At 60.3% G+C, this 21,187-nt stretch overlaps 1 protein-coding gene and 4 non-coding genes across 5 annotated transcripts; 3 read left to right on the top strand and 2 right to left on the bottom strand.

Annotated features, from left to right (window-relative positions):
- The first annotated feature begins 397 nt into the window (after nt 1–397).
- Nucleotides 398–7,785, top strand: EIF2B4 (eukaryotic translation initiation factor 2B subunit delta). Its single transcript, XM_032184550.1, has 13 exons — nt 398–422; nt 549–592; nt 677–815; nt 1,216–1,425; nt 1,641–1,723; nt 1,956–2,047; nt 2,446–2,560; nt 2,901–2,977; nt 3,820–3,922; nt 4,953–5,080; nt 6,883–7,063; nt 7,164–7,344; nt 7,542–7,785. Exons 1-13 carry the CDS (start codon nt 398–400, stop codon nt 7,742–7,744), a joined length of 1,581 nt encoding a protein of 526 aa, XP_032040441.1. The 3' UTR covers nt 7,745–7,785.
- A 2,928-nt stretch (nt 7,786–10,713) lies between these two features.
- Nucleotides 10,714–10,877, top strand: LOC116488363. The gene has a single exon (XR_004253155.1). It is a non-coding gene; the product is annotated as a U1 spliceosomal RNA (small nuclear RNA).
- A 1,037-nt stretch (nt 10,878–11,914) lies between these two features.
- Nucleotides 11,915–12,078, bottom strand: LOC116488362. Its single transcript, XR_004253154.1, has one exon. It is a non-coding gene; the product is annotated as a U1 spliceosomal RNA (small nuclear RNA).
- A 5,356-nt stretch (nt 12,079–17,434) lies between these two features.
- Nucleotides 17,435–17,598, top strand: LOC116488361. The gene has a single exon (XR_004253153.1). It is a non-coding gene; the product is annotated as a U1 spliceosomal RNA (small nuclear RNA).
- Nucleotides 17,599–18,635: 1,037 nt separating this feature from the next.
- LOC116488359 lies at nt 18,636–18,799 on the bottom strand. The gene has a single exon (XR_004253152.1). It is a non-coding gene; the product is annotated as a U1 spliceosomal RNA (small nuclear RNA).
- Nucleotides 18,800–21,187: the final 2,388 nt, after the last annotated feature.

Raw genomic sequence — 21,187 nt, 5'->3', positions numbered from 1 at the left:
CGAGAACCGCCCGCCGGGGCCGGCCCGCCCCGCCCCGCCCCGCCCCGCTACAGCGCCCGCGGGCCCGGGGGGGACGGAGGGGGGGGGGGGCACCCGGCGGGGCCGGCGCGGCCCTCGCACGGCGGCTGCCACCCGGCGGTGCCTGGGCCGCCCCCGGGCCCCGCTGACTCCCCCGCCTCCGGGGCTCCCGGCGCCGCCCCCCCGGTCCCGCCGCCCCTCGGCCGCCCCCGCGGGCCCGGCCCCGGAGTCCCCGCCGGGGGGGGGTGGGGGGGGGGCGCGGCCCCGGGCTCGGGCCCCGCGTGGCGTCACCGCGCGTCACGCGTCGGGCCGTGACGTCACGGGCGGGCGGGGAGCGGCGGCGCCCTCCGGCCGGCGGGGGGCGCTGCGGGCGGGCGCCATGGCGGAGCGGGCGGCGCCGGGCGGTGAGCGCGGGGCTGCGGCGGGACCGGGCCCCCCGGCGGCGGCTGCGGGACGGGCCCCGCGCCTCGCGGCCCCCCCCCGGCCTCTGCCCCGCCGCCGGGGCCCCTCTCACGCTCCTCTCGTTCCAGGTGCGGGCTCCGAGGCTGCCGCGCCGGGGCCGGGCGCAGCGCAGGTGAGCGGGGCCGGGGCCGGGGCTGGGGCTCGCTGCGGGGCCGGGGCTCGGTGCGGGGCCGGGCCCATCAGTGTGTGCCCGCAGGTCCCGGAGCTGTCCCGCGAGGAGAAGCTGCAGCTGCGCAAGGAGAAGAAGCAGCAGAAGAAGAAGAAGAGGAGCGAGAAGGGGCCGGCGGCGGAGCCCCCCGAGCAGGCAGCGGCGCCCGAGCCCGGGCAGCCCCGCGGTGAGCGCCCCCCCCCCCCCCCCTCCCCGCGGGGCCAGCCCCGGGCACCCCGAGCCCGGGCCGGGAGCGTCCCCGGGCAGGGGCGGCCATCGCAGCACCGCCAGCACCCACCGTGCTGCGGGCCGGAGCTGTCCTTGCTCGCTCCTACAGCAGTGTCCGCAGCCGTGCGGGGTCGGGGTTACGGAGGGGCCGCTGGCCTGGCAGCAGGGCTGGCCTGATGGTCCCCGTGTCGTTGTGTGGGGACAGGGAGGTGCTGGAGAACACGGGGTTTATTCCCTCACACCCCCAAAGGCAGGCCCCTGCGCAGAGGAGTCTCCCCACCGCGGGCTGCCCCACGTGCGGGGCTGCATCCCCCAGTGATGGAGGCTGGGCGCAGACTTCCCCCTTCTGTCTCCTGCAGTTACTCCTCACCCCTCGTCCTCACCAACCTTGGCCGATGGCCCCAACGATGGTGAGAAGCCCACGGGGGGCAAGAGCAAAGCAGAGCTGCGAGCGGAGCGCCGGGCCAAGCAGGAGGCTGAGCGCGCCCAGAAGCAGGCCAAGAAAGCAGAGCTGGGCCAGGCAGCCACACCAGCCAAGCCCAGGCTGACCCCCACTGAGCCCCCAACAGGTAAAGATGTCACGGCTGGGGTGCAGAGGGCAGGTGGGTGAGCAGGGAGGGAGCAGGCCGGGGTCCTGCAGGATGTGCCTGTCTGATCCTTGCGCCATTCCCATTGTCCCTTTCCTTGGAACCCTTCATTTCCCGAGTGTTGGGGCAGCACGGCTGAGCTGGGGGCTGCACCAGGGTGGTACTGCTTCACGCCACCCTCTTCATCGTTCTCACAGTGGTGAAGCGGCTGCCAGAGCACGTGCAGGTGGATGACCCTGCTGCCCTGAGGAAACTAGCCAAGAAGCTGGAGCGTCAGCAGGTAGGAGGAGGGCTGGATAACAGGCTGCATGCTACAGGGCAGTCGTGCCGCAGGTTTATGTGGTGCAGGTCAGGCTCATGCATGGTGGGGAGTAGGACTTGGTCTCTGCTGGGCAGGGGAAACCTCTGCTGTGCTGCCAATAAGCACTGGGTGTGATCGGTGGTTCTGGAGTGAGCAGGGTTGTATGGCAGCCTTGAACAAGCAAGTCATCATCAGCGCTGTTTGGTGACAGGTACCTCTGAGGCAGGACTATGGCACCAAGGTCAACCTGTTCTCCCATTTGCACCAGTACAGCCGGAAGAAGCCGCTGACGCAGCAGATGAGGTATGTGTCCTCCCCAGCCCAGGCCCCTGGCAACCGCTTGGCTCTGCTTCATCCAGCTTGTCTGCAAAATGGCCCTAGGGAAGGGGTGTCCTTGTTCTGCATGTGGGATGGGCTTCGAGGGGTGGATGGGGCGGCCTCTTCACCTGCAGTGAGGAGTGGCAGCAGGGGCAGCTGATGTCCTGCCTGTGAGAGGAAGAGCGCTGTCCTCAGGGAGTGTGGGGCAGTGGAACAGGGGCGGTGGGGCTGGCCTGATGTCTCAGGTCACAGAGCAAGCAGGGCTGGGCTGACAGATCTCTTCTTGGGGCATCCCTTGGATTGCTTGGGGAGAGGTCTGGCCATGGGTTAGCCTTCCCTGGGCTGTAGAGTACCAGAGCTGACAGTTCTCTTTGTCCCTGCAGCATCCCCTCCACGGTAATTCACCCAGCTGTGGTGCGCCTTGGCCTCCAGTACTCCCAGGGTATCATCAATGGTTCCAATGCCCGTTGCATTGCCCTGCTGGAAGTCTTCAAACAGGTATGTCAGAGCCCCATGCCCACCAGGCAGCAGGGGCATTGCACCAGCTGCAGGCATCTCTTCCTGTTCCCCAGCTGTTGGGGCTATGACTGTGCTCAGTCCTCTTCAGACCTCTTCCTTTTGGCCTGGGGCATCCATGCTGCCAGGCTCCTGTTCTGGTGCTGCAGCTGTTGCAGATTTGAGTTCCTGGAGCATCCTTTGCTCGCCCTGTAAAAGTGTGCCAAGCTGCACAGAACACACTTGTGCCTGGTCTGCAGCCTCCTCAGAGAGGCTGGGCACATGCAGTGCCTGGCCAGAAGGGGCGGCTGCACTGAACTCAGATTCTTTCTTACTGTTTCAGCTGATTCGAGATTACTCCACTCCCCCTAACGAGGAGCTGTCACGGGACCTGGTGGCCAAGCTAAAGCCACACATCAGGTGAGCGGTCTCGGTGCCAGGGCAGAGGGACTGAAGCTCCACTGAGTGTGGTCCATCGGGCGTCTCTCCAGGTTGCTGTTCTACCCAAGCTTTGTTTGGCTTTCCTGGGGCTCTGGTTCTGCCTCTCTGGCTGCCATCCCCAGCCCAGCTGTATCCTCCCTCTCACCATCATTGTCCTCCAAGCTACCCTGAAGCTAAGTAAGCTAAGTACATTTCCTCTCTTGCAACCCAGAAGGCCAACTATGTCCTGGGCTGCATTAAAAAAGGGGTGGCCAGCAGGAAGAAGGAGGTGATTGTCCCCCTCTGCTCTGGTGAGACCCCAACTGGAATACTGCGTGCAGGCCTGGGGCCCCCAGCACAAGAAGGATGTGGAGCTCTTGGAACAGGTCCAGAGGAGGGCTACTAAGATGATCAGAGGGCTGGAGCACCTCCTACACAGAAAGGTTGAGGGAATTGGGCTTGTTTAGCTTGGAGAAGAGAAGACTCCGGGGAGACCTCATTGCGGCCTTCTAGTAGTTCAAGGGAGCATATAAACAGGAGGGGGAATGCCTGTTTACATGTGTTGGTAGTGATAGGACAATGGTTTTAAACTAAGGGGAAATTTGGGTTGGAAATTAAGAGAACATTGTTCACTCAGAGGGTGGTGAGGCACTGGAACAGGTAGTCTAGGGAGGTTTTGGATGCCCCATCCATGGAGGCATTCAAGGCCAGGCTGGATGTGGCTCTGGGCAGCCTGCTCTAGTGGTTGACAACCCTGCCCAGAGCAGGGGGGTTGAAAGTAGATGATCTTTAAGGTCCTTTTCAACACAGGCCATTCTATGATTCTATGATTCTCTCTACAGCTTCCTGAACCAATGCCGGCCCCTCTCAGTCAGCATGGGCAATGCCATTAAGTTCCTCAAGAAGGAGATTTCGTGCCTCCCTGACACCCTGAGAGAGGAGGAGGTGAGTGACCACGCATAAGCAGCAGGCTCCAGCCCTCTGGCTGTAAGCCCAGGGCGGAGGCACAGCCCTGTCACAGTTCAAGCAGGGGGAGGTGACAGGATGCAAACAGTGCTGCAGAGAATCCAGAAGGCTACTGGCCATGAATGTCACCAGCCACAGCCTGAGAAGGGACTGCAGCCAGACCTGCTCCCCCTCTGCCTGCAAGCACAGTCCAGCAGGTTCCAAAGGGGCTGGGGTGCACCACAGCGAACACCAAACATCTGTAGGCTGGTGGGACTGGAGCCCATCAGGACCAGGGATGTAAAATGGGAAGCTGCAGCAGGAGAAGCACGTGGTCACAGTGAGCACAGCGCTCCACCACAGGCCTGGCTGGCAACCAGCATTGCGCCTATTGCAACAAGGAATGACTCTTGGAGGGCTGGAGGCCTCCCAGACTGGTCCAGCTGATGCTGTCCACCACAGGGAGGCCACAAAGGCTGCAGCACGTGGGCACCATGAGCTGTCCTTGCCCACCAGCACAGTCTGAGCATTGTTTGGCAGCATCAGTAATGTCACGGATGAGGAAGAAAGTGTTTTTCAATGCTCAGCTCCATCCAGCGCAAAAGGCTCTGCAGGAACCTCTTGGCTGTGGAGCAGGGGCAGGGTGGTGGCTGTACGTCAGGAGCTGTCCACCTACGTGACAGTGTGGCCAGCCGGCTGCGAGAAGTCAGGCTGGTGAGATCTGGGCAGTAAAATCTCCGTGGGGTGGATGAGCAGAGTGACTGACCTGGGAGATGCAGGGGAGGTCCTGATGTTACAGTGAGGTACTGTGGTGTGCTAGTGAGCTCGCACTGGAGCAGGAGCAGGCCCCATGTGCCCCACAGAGCCCTTACTGCGGGAAGGTGCCGTTCAGCAAACAGACTGTCTGGGAGCAGCATGGGGCTCTCCGCTTGCAGACTGCTGAGCCCACTGTCCTCCCAGGTGGCAAAGGACAGCCGAGCGGCTGCAGCGTGGCCAGGCCATGCTGTATGTGATGGTACTGTCTCCCCAGGCAAAGGAGAAGCTGCAGAGCACTATTGACAACTATCTGCGGGAGAAAATTGTTTTGGCAGCTGAAGCCATTTCAAAATCTGCCTTTGAGAAGATAAATAACCACGATGTCATCCTGGTGTATGGATGGTAAGAAGGGGCAGCCAGGCCACGGGGTGGAAGATAGAGACAGAGCAGTGGAATGAACATAGGAAGCTCTTGCAATTTTTCAGTGGTGGGAGAATTTCAGCATTGTCCAAGAGGTAGGGAGGGTTTGTGGTTCTAGGTCTTCTTTTGCTGAGGGGAAAATAGGGGCAGCACCAAGAAATAAGCAGGGAGTGGGTAGTCAAAGGGTGTTGGTCAGAACTCAGCTGTGGTGGGGAGCACACACAAGGGAGAAGTTCACAACCGGTGGGATAGAACAAAGGATATGTGAGGGTGTTGGGTTGAAGCACAGCATGGCCCTGGGATCAGCCCTCACTAACTGGATGAGAGAATATTGCTGAGCGCTCTGCTTTTTCCAAAGCACTAGCTGGGACTTGTCCCATCCTGGAAGACGGGCAGGTTGATGAGCTGGCGTCACGAGGCAGTGCCGAAGCACTTGCTGCCTGGCGGCAGCTGGGGCAAACACCAGACCATGCCAGCAGAGCTCAGTGGGCTGTGTTGGCTGGTGAGGCTGCGAGCAGGCATCCCTGAAGGGCCCCGCTGGGGAGGGCGCTCTGCTGATCTTGTTCTGACTTCCCTGTGTGCTGGGAGGGAAGGAACTCTCGGACTCATTAGAGGGGCAAAGAGGAAGATCTGATCACAGAGCCTAATCCCAGTCTGTACTGATGAACGTAGCTGTGCGAATGAATAAGAACGCAGCTTGTGAATGCTCAGGTTTGTGCTGCTTTCCATTTTGAGTAAACCAAACTCCCAGACCTCCAGACCTGTAGCAGTTGACAACACCTTACCTGGCAGCAGGCCTAAAACTGTTGCCATCAGCAAAGCCTATAGAAGGCTCGCTAATGAGCCTTTGCTGTTCTTGTTCAGGGCTCAGCACTGTCCTCTGCTTGCATACATATATGTCTAGATTGAAATGTTTCAAGAAACCCAGATTTGCCATTTCTTAAATACAGAGCATTTGCAGAGCAGCCTCGGCTGTTTACTGGCATTTTAAACAGACTGCAGCAAAGTCATGTGTCAGGAAGCAGAAATAAGGAAGCTTGTTCCTCCTTAGGGGGAGTATGTCCTGGAAAGTAAAAGAGGAAAAGGGAACTAGATGCTGCTGTGGCAAAAGAGTCTGTGTGTGCTTCCTGGGTGATTGGCAGATGAAGGAGCAGAGGGAGGCTCCAGCACAGGCCTGGTGCATAATGAGAAGGACATTTGGAGAGGGTTTGGAGGGGGAGCCGTTTGTTGTGGTTGTGGACAGGGGGAGGTCAGCACTGCTTCCAAAGAGCGCTGAGACATGGGGGTGATTTTCTGTGCAAAGACAGGGAGGGGGCCCGAGGAGTGTAGTGAGGTGGTGCCTGGAAGGATGGGACTGATAATGGTGAGGGCAGGCTGCAGCTCTGCCCAGACTTATCTCTAGGCAGTGCCCGCCCATCAGGTACTTGGTGGGATTCCAACTCTTGCCCCAAGTAACACAGACGCCTCCTGGGATTCCTTTGGGCAGGATGTGCCTGGAGGCCTGTGTGGCAGCACCCACTCTGCTACAGCCAGCCCTGGGAGTCAGACACGTTTAGGTAGGGCTGTCCCCTGGGCAAGACCCCGTGCTAACGCAGAGCTCCTGCCCATCTGGCACCTGATGAGTACCACACTGCAGCCAGTGCCAAGGGACATCTTGGGCCTCTTGGCTGCATTTTGGGGCGATGCCATCAGCAAGCAACCTCGGTGTGGGTGGGCTGGGGCAGCCGCGCGGGTTGGGGAAAGCTCAGCCTGGCCAGAGCAGCCCCTTGACCAGTGTCTGCCAGCTCGTCCCTGGTGAACCGCACGCTGTGTGATGCCCACATGCAGAAGGGCCGCGCTTTCCGTGTGATCGTGGTGGACAGCCGGCCGCGGCTGGAGGGCCGGGAGACGCTGCGCCGGCTGGTGCGCAAGGGCATTCACTGCACCTATGTGATGATCAACGCCATTTCCTATGTGCTGCCTGAGGTGAGGAGTGAAGCGGGGCCGTGCTGAGGGCGGTGGCAGGCCAGGGATGAGACTGAAGCGTGACAGAAGATACTGACACATGCCTGCGCTTCTCCAACAGGTGTCCAAAGTGCTGCTAGGAGCCCATGCGCTGCTGGCCAACGGCTCAGTCATGTCCCGGGTGGGGACATCCCAGATAGCGCTGGTCTCCAAGGCTTACAACGTGCCCGTGCTGGTGTGCTGCGAGACCTACAAGTTCTGCGAGCGGGTGCAGACAGACTCCTTTGTCTCCAACGAGCTGGGTATGGTTTCTGTCCCTTCTTCCCGCCCGGGATCTGCTCCCTGCTCCTGCTGCTGGCCAGGACAGGACTTGCTGAACCGTCCCCTCATTCCTCTCCCTGAACGAGGGGGACCCCGGCCCGGGAGGGGCAGATGCGGGGGGCTGTGGGCGGCAGCACGGTCCCTGCCGCCGATCCCGCAGCGTCTCCTCTCCCCGCAGACGACCCCGACGACCTGATCGTGCTCCGCAAGGGGCAGGCCCAGCTGGGCGGCTGGTCAGAGAACAAGTCCTTGCGCCTCCTCAACCTGGTCTACGACGTGACACCGCCCGACCTGGTGGATCTGGTCATCACAGACCTGGGCATGATCCCCTGCACCTCGGTGCCCGTCGTCCTGCGCGTCAAGAACGTGGATCAGCAGTAGGGGCGGCAGCACGGACCCTAATAAAGCAGGCCCCGTGTTAACGCTGCGTCTGACCTCTGTGGTGCGGCAGAAGCCGCGTCGCCCCGCGTCATCCCGGGCTCGGCTCGGCACTGTCCTGGGGCACGCGGTCCTTCTGCCCAGCTCAGCCTTGCCCCTCTCCTCCTCCCGCGCCAGGCTGCGGCCGGGAAGGGCCTTCCCCGTCCCCGTTGTCCGACAAAAAGTTCGGATTTGTCACCCGGCGTGGGGTGAGCCGATCCACGCGCTGGGTCGAGATGCTGCCGCGAGTGCGAGACCCTCCGATTTCGGCGCGGGGAAGCAAGTGATCGACTCAATACGAGTGGTGACACAAGCTTCAACTTTATTGCGCAGATACCCGTGTATTTATGCACACAGCTATAATTATGCCTACTGGCCACTATCCTACTGGCTAAGCCTAAAAGTGTCGCAAAAAAAATACTGTTTCTCCTACTTGCGGTTACAGCCCATAAGCTACTCCCTTACCTTCCCGGGCCTCAGATCCACCTGTTTCTCTCTCTCTCAGGGACAGACTGCTCCTTGCATATTTTCACAAGAATGCTTCTCATCCGGCCTACTCCACGGCTATAAGCTCTGTATTTTCTTTGCCTCGCTTGTACAATTCCTCTAGGGACGCGTGCCCTTGCTCTTTGAGCCATTCTTCAACAATTCCCCCTTTTTCTTTTTGTACAAGTGCCGTGGTTTAACCCGGCCGGCAGCTAAACACCACGCAGCCGTTCGCTCACCCTCCCCCCTCCCTCTCTGGGACGGGGGAGAGAAATGGAAAGCGAAGCCCGTGAGTTGAGATAAAGACAGTTTAATAAGACAGGAAAATAACAATAACAATAATAACAATAACAACAATAACAATAATAGTACAATGATGATAATAGTACTACTACTACTAATAATGTGTACAAACAAGTGATGCACAATGCAGTTGCTCACCACCCGCTGACCGATGCCCAGCCTAACCCCGAGCAGTCCGGCCCCCTCCCCTCGGCTAGCCACCCCTATATATTGTTCAGCGTGACGTCAGATGGTATGGAATACCCCTTTGGCCAGTTTGGGTCACCTGTCCTGGGTCTGTCCCCTCCCAGCTCTTACTGCACCCCCAGCCTGCCCGCTGGCAGGACAGAGCAAGAAGCTGAGATGTCCTTGGCTTGGTATAAGCACTGCTCTGCAACAATTAAAACATCGGGGTGCTATCAGCACTCTTCTCATCCTAAGCCAAAACATAGCATTCTACCAGCTACTAGGAAGAAAATTCGCTCTGTTCTAACTGAAACCAGGACAACGAGCAAGGCCCCATTCGTCGTTTTTGTCACCCCTTTCATAATACAACGATAAGCTATTTTGACAATTGTCAGCAGTACAATAAGCAGCAATCTCAAACCCTCCTTAATAAGGGATACAAGCCAAGGGGAAAGGTCGCCAAACAGGGATTTCAACCAGGTATCAAACGGGTTAGCATTCCCTCGTATTCCATGCACACGTTCTTTTAGCCAATCCAACCTTTTATGGATCGACTCGCTGTGATCTGACAAATTAAAAGAGCACGTTCCTTCAAAGTCCTCGCAACCGCGTCCTTGGGCCAGCAGCAAAAAGTCAGTGGCTGCCCGATTCTGCAACACTGAGTGTCGGAGACTGTCCTGTCCGTATCATCCACCACTGGAGAGAAGATGGCGGTGGTTGCGTTGAACCGTTTCACTGTCCAGCACGCCAACTTTTCTATTGTGTCAGCGCCCGCGCGGCTGCCAGCCCTGGTGTGAAGGAGGAGGCAAATATTCGCGCGGTTGCTGACCGTAATTCATCATCATCTTTACGGGCAGGTGTCAGACCGTGCGTGTCTCTTTTCGCTCTGCTGGACATCGTCTTGGAGCTACTCAGCCAGTCCTGGTGGCGAGGTGCAAATAACCTGTTCTATCTCTAGGGACCCGTGCCCTCGCTCTTCGAGCCATTCTTCAGCAATGCCGCTTATTTCGGAACTGCACAAGCCCAGGTACCAGGGGCTTTCCCCCAGAGCCGGCACACGTAAGGATTTTCCGTGCCACTCGTCGTACACTCCCTTATCGGTACCGTTCCGTGTCCGCACCATCCCCTGGCCTCCGCTCGCTTCCATTATTAGCAGGCTGCTGACACGACAGAGTCGCTCTGCGCGTCCTCGGAGAGGCAGGGTCCCTCGTTGGGACGGGGTCTCCCAGCGTCGGGGTGCGATTTTTGCTGTTGGAGCGGGGCCGGCTCGCAGCCAGTCGCCTCCAAATACTCCGGACCTTTGGTTTTCAGCCCGCTGTTCACGCGGTGTCGATCTGTGAGGTACTCAAGGGAACAGCGGGACGTGTCCCTCAGGAACGTCCACAGACCGCGCTTCCCGCTCAGCGGTTCCTCGGTCAATCGTCCTTGAGCCATCTCCAAGGCCTGGCTCATCCTGCCCCGTCCTCAAAGGACGAGCTCTATCTCCTTGGCGCAAAACCAGAGCCAACTGCACGCCGGTGTCGGCCCGGGGCAACGGGGGCCGGGCCGCTCCCGGGCTGGGCTCCGCAAGCCCCAGCGCCAGGCTCCGGCGGGCCCGGGGAGCTCGGGCCCGGGGGCGGGGCCGCGGGGAGCAGGGAGGGGCGGGGCCTGGAGGCGAGGTGGGCGTGTCCGTGCAGCTCGGAGGGGGCGTGTCCATGTAGATCAGGGGCCGTGTCCGTGCAGCTCGGAGGGGGCGTGTTCATGCAGATCAGAAGGGCGTGTCCACGCAGAGCGGCGCCGCGCCGCATGCCGGGACCAAGCCCACGCCACGCGGGGCGCCCCTTGAGCCCCCCGTGGGCGCGGAGCGGGCTCGGGGCGTGGGCGCGGGGCGGGGCGCGGAGGGGTCGTCGGGAGGGCCCGGGGTGGGCTCTTGGGGCTGGTGTCCGTGTGCTGGGGGTGCGTGCGCTGTGGTGGGTGCGGGTGGTCGGGGAGGCGGGGGCATACTTACCTGGCAGGGGAGACACCATGATCAGGCAGGTGGTTTTCCCAGGGCGAGGCTCATCCCCTGCACTCCGGGTGTGCTGACCCCTGCGATTTCCCCAAATGCGGGAAACTCGACTGCATAATTTGTGGTAGTGGGGGACTGCGTTCGCGCTCTCCCCTGGTTCTGCGGTGCAAAGACAGAGCTGCTGTCGGGGCGTTCCCTCTTCTTCCTTTCTTCTCCGCGGGCGGTGTTCTGGGGCTGCGCTTCGGCTCGTGTCCCGCGGGGGCTGCCCGGAGCCCACGCGCTGCGGGAGCGCAGCGCCAGCTCCTGGCGAGCTCCCGGTTCACCTGGGGGGAAAGGAGCGGGCGTGGCTCTAGGGGAAGGTCCAACGGGAGCCCCCTCCCCTCGCTCTGGGCCTGGGCCCGCGCACCCACACCCCCCCCCCGGTGCTGCTGCGGGGCTGCCCCAACGCCGGCTGCCTGGGGAGACGAGGTCTGACCCGGCGCAGCTCCGTGGGGCAAGAACGTTCTGGAAGGGGCAGGAGCCAGAAGTTGTGCGCCGTGGTGTTCAGAAAGGGGCCCTAAAGAATCAGTCAGCAGCACCTACCCGTCAAGCTGCAGCAGAGAACTGACTTTTCCTTTTCTTGTTAGCTTTCTTTTTTCCCCTCGATGATTTCACTTCTCATTCCTGTAAGCTTGATTAATCCTGGGTCCCAGAAGAATCCAGAAGGATCCCGGCTGTTCTTCTGCTGGTGCATCGCAAAGCGGGGCGGGAGGCAGCCATGGACCCTGCCGTGACTCCCAGGAGCAGCAGAGGAAGCGTGGTTTAAGCGTGGGGTCCCTCCCGCGGGATGCCGTCCTTCCCGAACTGAGCCTGCGGGGGCTGCCCGCAGGCAGCAGCAGCTCTTCAAGTACTGCTCCCACGCGGCTCCGTCCCACGGGGTCCATCCCCCAGGAGCAAACTGCTCCAGGCTCCAGCACGGTTCCCCCGCGGGCGGCAGCTCCCCCCAGCCCCCTGCTCCTGCGTGGGCTCCTCTCTTCGTTCTGCAACTCCGGCCCACCGGGGCCTCTCCATGGGACGCAGCGCGCTCCGAGCCCCACGCGTCCACGGCGATCGACTGTGACAGTGCATCGTCCACCGCGTTCACGGCGACCTACTGTGACAGTGCATCGTCCACCGCTACACCGGGTACCAGCTCTGTCTTTGCACCGCAGAACCAGGGGAGAGCGCGAACGCAGTCCCCCACTACCACAAATTATGCAGTCGAGTTTCCCGCATTTGGGGAAATCGCAGGGGTCAGCACACCCGGAGTGCAGGGGATGAGCCTCGCCCTGGGAAAACCACCTGCCTGATCATGGTGTCTCCCCTGCCAGGTAAGTATGCCCCCGCCTCCCCGACCACCCGCACCCACCACAGCGCACGCACCCCCAGCACACGGACACCAGCCCCAAGAGCCCACCCCGGGCCCTCCCGACGACCCCTCCGCGCCCCGCCCCGCGCCCACGCCCCGAGCCCGCTCCGCGCCCACGGGGGGCTCAAGGGGCGCCCCGCGTGGCGTGGGCTTGGTCCCGGCATGCGGCGCGGCGCCGCTCTGCGTGGACACGCCCTTCTGATCTGCATGGACACGCCCCTCCGGGCTGCATGGACACGGCCCCCCGATCTGCGTGGACACGCCCACCTCGCCTCCAGGCCCCGCCCCGCAGGGCGCCGCTGCAGGGGAAGCTCCGCGGGCCTTTTCCCGGCCGCAGCCAGCCCGGGAGGTGCCGCACAGCCGGGGTGCGGGGAGCACGGGGCCGTGGGGCGGGACGGGGCCGGGGCCGGGGCCGGGGCCGGAATCGCCTTCTGCCTCTGCTCCCGCACGGCCTGGCCCGGCTTTTGCTCCTTTCCTTCGCCTGAACCGCCCCTGACGGGGAGCTCGGCAGCAGCGGCTCACAGAGTCACAGAGCTCTAGGGGGTGGCGGGGACCCCCAGAGACCATCGGCTCCAACCCCCCGCCAAAGCAGTTCCCCAGAGCAGGCTGCCCAGGGAGGCGTCCACACGGGCCTTGGATACCTCCAGAGAAGGAGACTAGAGCCCCCAAGCACGTCCTGCGAGCAGCGCCCCGCAGCAGGGCCCGCACGCAGCAAGACGCAGAACGGGGGCTGTGCAGGGGCAGCAGTTTGTGTGGGGGAAATCCTAGGTAAGGGAGACAGGAGGAGCACTGCGAGATCGGGAAAAACAAAAATCACGGGCCCTCTGGTCACGAGAGAAGAAGGAAAAAAAAGGAAAAGGAGAAATTAGCGGTGGGCCAAATCAAATTGCACGTGTAGGGTACAGGAGGGCATCGAGCGGGCAGGGAAATTGCAGGACTCAGCTGGTCAGGAAATGGGAGAAATCAGGTGCCAGGTGTTATACGTGAAGTCTCAAATCAGGCCTTGGATACCTCCAGAGATGGAGACCCCACAGCCTCCCTGGGCAGCCTGTCCCAGTGCTCCATCACCCTCACCGTGAAGAAGTTCCTTCGCGTGTTGGTGTGGAACTGCCTGGGCTTCATTTTGTGGCCATTGCCCCTTGTCCTGTCCCCGCAAACCACTGAAAAGAGGTTGGCCAAACCCCTCTGCCTCCCACACCTCACATATTTATACACATTGATGAGATCCCCTCTCGGCCTTCTCTTCTTAAGGCTGACCAGCCCCAGGTCTCTCAGCCTTTCCTCACAGGGAAGATGCTCCAGGCCCCGTATCATCTTTGTGGCCATCCGCTGGACTCTTTCCAGGAGATCCCTGTCTTTCTTGTACCGGGGAGCCCAGAACTGGACACAGTACTCCAGGTGAGGCCTGACCAGGGCAGAGTAGAGGGGGAGGATCACCTCCCTTGACCTGCTGGCCACGCTCCTTTTAATGCACGCCAGGATCCCCTTGGCCCTCTTGGCCACAAGGGCACACTGCTGGCTCATGGCCAACCTGTCGCCCACCAGGACCCCCAGGTCCTTCTCCTCAGAGCTCCTCTCCAGCGGGTCATCCCCCAGCCAGTTCATGTCTCTAAGCAAACCATGCAGGCTTTGACCAAGGCCTCCCCGTGCTGCACAGGGCTGGGGGCAACCTGGGCTGCGGGGAGGTGTACTGCCCGTGGCAGGGGGCTGGGGCTGGGTGGTCGCTGAGGTGCTCGGGGCCTGCACGGGCGTGTGCCCCTCTGGGTAACCAACGGGCCGGGCCCAAAGAGTCGTGGTGAGTGCAGGTAAATCCAGCTGGAGGCCGGTCACTGGTGGCCCCCCCAGGGCTCGGTGCTGGGGGCAGTTCGGTATCTTCAGCAATGGTCCGGATGAGGGGATCGAGTGCGCCCTCGGTAAGTTTGCAGACGACACCAAGTTAGGCACAAATGCCGATCTGTTCGAGGGGAGGAGAGCTCTGCAGAGGGATCTGGAGAGGCTGAGGCCAACTGCACAAAGTTCACCAAGGCCGAGTGCCGGGCCCTGCACATGGGGCACAACAACCCCATGCAACACTACAGAGCGACCGGAGAGTTGCCGGTGGAAGGAGAACTGGTGGTATTGGTTGAAGATGGCTGAACACGAGCCGGCAGCGTGCCCAGGGGGACAAGAAGGCCAAGGGCATCCTGGCTGTGTCAGGAGCAGTGCAGCCAGCAGGGCGAGGGAGGAGATCGTCCCCCTGGGCTCTGCTCTGGGGAGGCCACACCTCGAGTGCTGGGTTCAGCTTTGGGCCCCTCACTCCCAGAAGGACATCGAGGCCCTGGAGCGTGGCCAGAGCAGGGCTACAAAGCTGGGGAAGGGCCTGGAGCACGAGGCCTGTGAGGGGCGGCTGAGGGAGCTGGGGTTGCAGAGGAAGAGGCTCAGGGGGAACCTTACTGCACTTTACAATTACCTTACAGGAGGCTGTAGTGAGGTGGGGATCGGGCTCTTCTCCCAAGCACCAAGTGATGAGATGAGATGAAATGGCCTCAAGTTGCACCAGGAGAGGTTTAGGATGGAAATTAGGAGACATTGCTTTACTGAGGGGGCTGTGCGGTGCTGGAATGGGCTGCCCAGGGCAGGGGGCGAGTCGCCATCCCTGTAGGTCTGCAGGAAACGTGTTGGTGTGGAACTCCTTTAGTGGTGGGCTCATCACTGCTGGGCTGAGGGCTGGGCCAGCCGCTCCTGGGGGCTTCTACACCTTGAATGACTGGGACTGCTGTGGGAAAAATCTCAATAATTTTCCTCAGACAGGACTTTCTGTGAAGCTATCTCATTTGTGATTGCATTGTGGGCATCTTGCAAGCAGAAGCGCACAGTAGGAGTTTATCCTAACCTTATATCCCCTATTACCTGTGTTATATATGGAGTGGTAATTCGAGTCGAGAAAATGGTTGATATTAGTAAAGAAGGGGGAGATTTGGGAATGTGGCCATGGGGGTTTGAAAGCCCCGTGGTTGAGATAACATTAGACTCTTAAGGATGAGGCCATCAGGAATGCAAGAGTTTAGAGGGAACAAAGAAGGCTGATTCAGGAGACTCCATGCAGTCTCCGGTTTCTTGTTCTCCAGCCATTAAGGCATGGAAGTTTCTGGATGTTTGCTGTTGTTGTTATATTCAAAGTTGTTTGACCAATGAAAAGTTGTTTTGAAAAGAACTGCTGTGGAGACAAGGGTATAAGAGGGGAGCCTGCCCTCAAGATAAAAAAAAAGGCAACACGATGAAGTTACATCAATAAAGAAGCAGGAAAAAGAAGTGAAGAGGAACAGGCTGGCAGAATGGAGACCAGGACGGGAACAGGCACTTTGATTGCCTCATGAAGATAGGTTCGGCCAGACTCAGCAAACCACTCAGGGAAGCTCGTAAAGAAAGTCGCTGGAAATAGGCACACTGGAGCTGGAGAGAAGCTTGAGCTGAGAGAAGCGGACCTGTGCACACAACTGCCTCTTGCTGGTAAGCAGCTGCACATTATGGGGAATCATACGTCCTTAGGAACAAAGACTGTCCTGGTAACCTTACAGCTTATTCTCCTTACTAACAATCAGACAGTTTATGATCCTGAAATATGGGACCAAACTGAGGTCAAGGTGTGGGACTCTGCAACTAGAAACGACAAGGTTGCAGTGGGATTGCTCGGCACCTGGTGAGCAATCTCTGAGGCCTTAAAGAGCCATGTGGGACCACAGTCAGAAATGTGTGGTTTGCCAGACAGTGAGGGAGCTGCGGGCCCATTTACTGATCTGACTGCTATGCCATGGGCCCCTCTGCTGCTACAGCCATCAAAGGCCTTTGCTGTTACACCCCCTGCTGACCTGGACGTGCCTTTTGACCCAGGCCTATTGGCCTTGAAAAGGAGATGGATATGCTTTTCTTCGATCTGGGAAGAACGGGATACATAAGGCCTGAAGACCGAGTTGCTTGTCAACTTAAAGCGAGACATCTTGTTCAAAAGGAATGGAAAATGGAGACTGTTAGGTCATGGAACTTAAAGGATTGTTTGTTACCTTTTCTGATCGTACATATGTATAGGTGTACTTGAGTTTAGTAAGTCATGGAACTTAAAGGATTGTTCTTTCCTGATTGTACGTATGTACAGGCACACTTGGGTTTAGTATGTAAAGCCATGTTCTGTATATTTAGAATGCTTGATGTTCGTGTGTGCGTGTTGGTGGAGCGTAGACTCCCCGCACACCCAGCGCTGTTTACTTGCCTTTTATACCTTTTATAAATATTTATTTTATAAATATTACAAAATTCAGATTGATTTGAGACTTCACGTATAACACCTGGCACCTGATTTCTCCCATTTCCTGACCAGCTGAGTCCTGCAATTTCCCTGCCCGCTCGATGCCCTCCTGTACCCTACACGTGCAATTTGATTTGGCCCACCGCTAATTTCTCCTTTTCCTTTTTTTTCCTTCTTCTCTCGTGACCAGAGGGCCCGTGATTTTTGTTTTTCCCGATCTCGCAGTGCTCCTCCTGTCTCCCTTACCTAGGATTTCCCCCACACAAACTGCTGCCCCTGCACAGCCCCCGTTCTGCGTCTTGCTGCGTGCGGGCCCTGCTGCGGGGCGCTGCTCGCAGGACGTGCTTGGGGGCTCTAGTCTCCTTCTCTGGAGGTATCCAAGGCCCGTGTGGACGCCTCCCTGGGCAGCCTGCTCTGGGGAACTGCTTTGGCGGGGGGTTGGAGCCGATGGTCTCTGGGGGTCCCCGCCACCCCCTAGAGCTCTGTGACTCTGTGAGCCGCTGCTGCCGAGCTCCCCGTCAGGGGCGGTTCAGGCGAAGGAAAGGAGCAAAAGCCGGGCCAGGCCGTGCGGGAGCAGAGGCAGAAGGCGATTCCGGCCCCGGCCCCGGCCCCGGCCCCGTCCCGCCCCACGGCCCCGTGCTCCCCGCACCCCGGCTGTGCGGCACCTCCCGGGCTGGCTGCGGCCGGGAAAAGGCCCGCGGAGCTTCCCCTGCAGCGGCGCCCTGCGGGGCGGGGCCTGGAGGCGAGGTGGGCGTGTCCACGCAGATCGGGGGGCCGTGTCCATGCAGCCCGGAGGGGCGTGTCCATGCAGATCAGAAGGGCGTGTCCACGCAGAGCGGCGCCGCGCCGCATGCCGGGACCAAGCCCACGCCACGCGGGGCGCCCCTTGAGCCCCCCGTGGGCGCGGAGCGGGCTCGGGGCGTGGGCGCGGGGCGGGGCGCGGAGGGGTCGTCGGGAGGGCCCGGGGTGGGCTCTTGGGGCTGGTGTCCGTGTGCTGGGGGTGCGTGCGCTGTGGTGGGTGCGGGTGGTCGGGGAGGCGGGGGCATACTTACCTGGCAGGGGAGACACCATGATCAGGCAGGTGGTTTTCCCAGGGCGAGGCTCATCCCCTGCACTCCGGGTGTGCTGACCCCTGCGATTTCCCCAAATGCGGGAAACTCGACTGCATAATTTGTGGTAGTGGGGGACTGCGTTCGCGCTCTCCCCTGGTTCTGCGGTGCAAAGACAGAGCTGGTACCCGGTGTAGCGGTGGACGATGCACTGTCACAGTAGGTCGCCGTGAACGCGGTGGACGATGCACTGTCACAGTCGATCGCCGTGGACGCGTGGGGCTCGGAGCGCGCTGCGTCCCATGGAGAGGCCCCGGTGGGCCGGAGTTGCAGAACGAAGAGAGGAGCCCACGCAGGAGCAGGGGGCTGGGGGGAGCTGCCGCCCGCGGGGGAACCGTGCTGGAGCCTGGAGCAGTTTGCTCCTGGGGGATGGACCCCGTGGGACGGAGCCGCGTGGGAGCAGTACTTGAAGAGCTGCTGCTGCCTGCGGGCAGCCCCCGCAGGCTCAGTTCGGGAAGGACGGCATCCCGCGGGAGGGACCCCACGCTTAAACCACGCTTCCTCTGCTGCTCCTGGGAGTCACGGCAGGGTCCATGGCTGCCTCCCGCCCCGCTTTGCGATGCACCAGCAGAAGAACAGCCGGGATCCTTCTGGATTCTTCTGGGACCCAGGATTAATCAAGCTTACAGGAATGAGAAGTGAAATCATCGAGGGGAAAAAAGAAAGCTAACAAGAAAAGGAAAAGTCAGTTCTCTGCTGCAGCTTGACGGGTAGGTGCTGCTGACTGATTCTTTAGGGCCCCTTTCTGAACACCACGGCGCACAACTTCTGGCTCCTGCCCCTTCCAGAACGTTCTTGCCCCACGGAGCTGCGCCGGGTCAGACCTCGTCTCCCCAGGCAGCCGGCGTTGGGGCAGCCCCGCAGCAGCACCGGGGGGGGGGGGTGGGTGCGCGGGCCCAGGCCCAGAGCGAGGGGAGGGGGCTCCCGTTGGACCTTCCCCTAGAGCCACGCCCGCTCCTTTCCCCCCAGGTGAACCGGGAGCTCGCCAGGAGCTGGCGCTGCGCTCCCGCAGCGCGTGGGCTCCGGGCAGCCCCCGCGGGACACGAGCCGAAGCGCAGCCCCAGAACACCGCCCGCGGAGAAGAAAGGAAGAAGAGGGAACGCCCCGACAGCAGCTCTGTCTTTGCACCGCAGAACCAGGGGAGAGCGCGAACGCAGTCCCCCACTACCACAAATTATGCAGTCGAGTTTCCCGCATTTGGGGAAATCGCAGGGGTCAGCACACCCGGAGTGCAGGGGATGAGCCTCGCCCTGGGAAAACCACCTGCCTGATCATGGTGTCTCCCCTGCCAGGTAAGTATGCCCCCGCCTCCCCGACCACCCGCACCCACCACAGCGCACGCACCCCCAGCACACGGACACCAGCCCCAAGAGCCCACCCCGGGCCCTCCCGACGACCCCTCCGCGCCCCGCCCCGCGCCCACGCCCCGAGCCCGCTCCGCGCCCACGGGGGGCTCAAGGGGCGCCCCGCGTGGCGTGGGCTTGGTCCCGGCATGCGGCGCGGCGCCGCTCTGCGTGGACACGCCCTTCTGATCTGCATGAACACGCCCCCTCCGAGCTGCACGGACACGGCCCCTGATCTACATGGACACGCCTCCTCCGAGCTGCACGGACACGCCCACCTCGCCTCCAGGCCCCGCCCCTCCCTGCTCCCCGCGGCCCCGCCCCCGGGCCCGAGCTCCCCGGGCCCGCCGGAGCCTGGCGCTGGGGCTTGCGGAGCCCAGCCCGGGAGCGGCCCGGCCCCCGTTGCCCCGGGCCGACACCGGCGTGCAGTTGGCTCTGGTTTTGCGCCAAGGAGATAGAGCTCGTCCTTTGAGGACGGGGCAGGATGAGCCAGGCCTTGGAGATGGCTCAAGGACGATTGACCGAGGAACCGCTGAGCGGGAAGCGCGGTCTGTGGACGTTCCTGAGGGACACGTCCCGCTGTTCCCTTGAGTACCTCACAGATCGACACCGCGTGAACAGCGGGCTGAAAACCAAAGGTCCGGAGTATTTGGAGGCGACTGGCTGCGAGCCGGCCCCGCTCCAACAGCAAAAATCGCACCCCGACGCTGGGAGACCCCGTCCCAACGAGGGACCCTGCCTCTCCGAGGACGCGCAGAGCGACTCTGTCGTGTCAGCAGCCTGCTAATAATGGAAGCGAGCGGAGGCCAGGGGATGGTGCGGACACGGAACGGTACCGATAAGGGAGTGTACGACGAGTGGCACGGAAAATCCTTACGTGTGCCGGCTCTGGGGGAAAGCCCCTGGTACCTGGGCTTGTGCAGTTCCGAAATAAGCGGCATTGCTGAAGAATGGCTCGAAGAGCGAGGGCACGGGTCCCTAGAGATAGAACAGGTTATTTGCACCTCGCCACCAGGACTGGCTGAGTAGCTCCAAGACGATGTCCAGCAGAGCGAAAAGAGACACGCACGGTCTGACACCTGCCCGTAAAGATGATGATGAATTACGGTCAGCAACCGCGCGAATATTTGCCTCCTCCTTCACACCAGGGCTGGCAGCCGCGCGGGCGCTGACACAATAGAAAAGTTGGCGTGCTGGACAGTGAAACGGTTCAACGCAACCACCGCCATCCTCTCTCCAGTGGTGGATGATACGGACAGGACAGTCTCCGACACTCAGTGTTGCAGAATCGGGCAGCCACTGACTTTTTGCTGCTGGCCCAAGGACGCGGTTGCGAGGACTTTGAAGGAACGTGCTCTTTTAATTTGTCAGATCACAGCGAGTCGATCCATAAAAGGTTGGATTGGCTAAAAGAACGTGTGCATGGAATACGAGGGAATGCTAACCCGTTTGATACCTGGTTGAAATCCCTGTTTGGCGACCTTTCCCCTTGGCTTGTATCCCTTATTAAGGAGGGTTTGAGATTGCTGCTTATTGTACTGCTGACAATTGTCAAAATAGCTTATCGTTGTATTATGAAAGGGGTGACAAAAACGACGAATGGGGCCTTGCTCGTTGTCCTGGTTTCAGTTAGAACAGAGCGAATTTTCTTCCTAGTAGCTGGTAGAATGCTATGTTTTGGCTTAGGATGAGAAGAGTGCTGATAGCACCCCGATGTTTTAATTGTTGCAGAGCAGTGCTTATACCAAGCCAAGGACATCTCAGCTTCTTGCTCTGTCCTGCCAGCGGGCAGGCTGGGGGTGCAGTAAGAGCTGGGAGGGGACAGACCCAGGACAGGTGACCCAAACTGGCCAAAGGGGTATTCCATACCATCTGACGTCACGCTGAACAATATATAGGGGTGGCTAGCCGAGGGGAGGGGGCCGGACTGCTCGGGGTTAGGCTGGGCATCGGTCAGCGGGTGGTGAGCAACTGCATTGTGCATCACTTGTTTGTACACATTATTAGTAGTAGTAGTACTATTATCATCATTGTACTATTATTGTTATTGTTGTTATTGTTATTATTGTTATTGTTATTTTCCTGTCTTATTAAACTGTCTTTATCTCAACTCACGGGCTTCGCTTTCCATTTCTCTCCCCCGTCCCAGAGAGGGAGGGGGGAGGGTGAGCGAACGGCTGCGTGGTGTTTAGCTGCCGGCCGGGTTAAACCACGGCACTTGTACAAAAAGAAAAAGGGGGAATTGTTGAAGAATGGCTCAAAGAGCAAGGGCACGCGTCCCTAGAGGAATTGTACAAGCGAGGCAAAGAAAATACAGAGCTTATAGCCGTGGAGTAGGCCGGATG

Source organism: Aythya fuligula, chromosome 3 (genome assembly GCF_009819795.1).
Source record: "Aythya fuligula isolate bAytFul2 chromosome 3, bAytFul2.pri, whole genome shotgun sequence".
Taxonomy (NCBI): domain Eukaryota; kingdom Metazoa; phylum Chordata; class Aves; order Anseriformes; family Anatidae; genus Aythya; species Aythya fuligula.
Note: the sequence above shows the minus strand (reverse complement) of the source record. Positions and strands in the feature narration are given on the sequence as shown.

What these genes read in the sequence shown, in the direction of transcription:
- EIF2B4 (XM_032184550.1), top strand. Translation starts at nt 398, where the DNA reads ATGGCGGAGCGGGCGGCGCCGGGCG. An exon ending in CCGCTGACGCAGCAGATGAG is followed by an intron (nt 2,048 to 2,445) that starts GTATGTGTCCTC and finishes TTGTCCCTGCAG; the next exon opens with CATCCCCTCCACGGTAATTC. An exon ending in TTTCCTATGTGCTGCCTGAG is followed by an intron (nt 7,064 to 7,163) that starts GTGAGGAGTGAA and finishes CTTCTCCAACAG; the next exon opens with GTGTCCAAAGTGCTGCTAGG.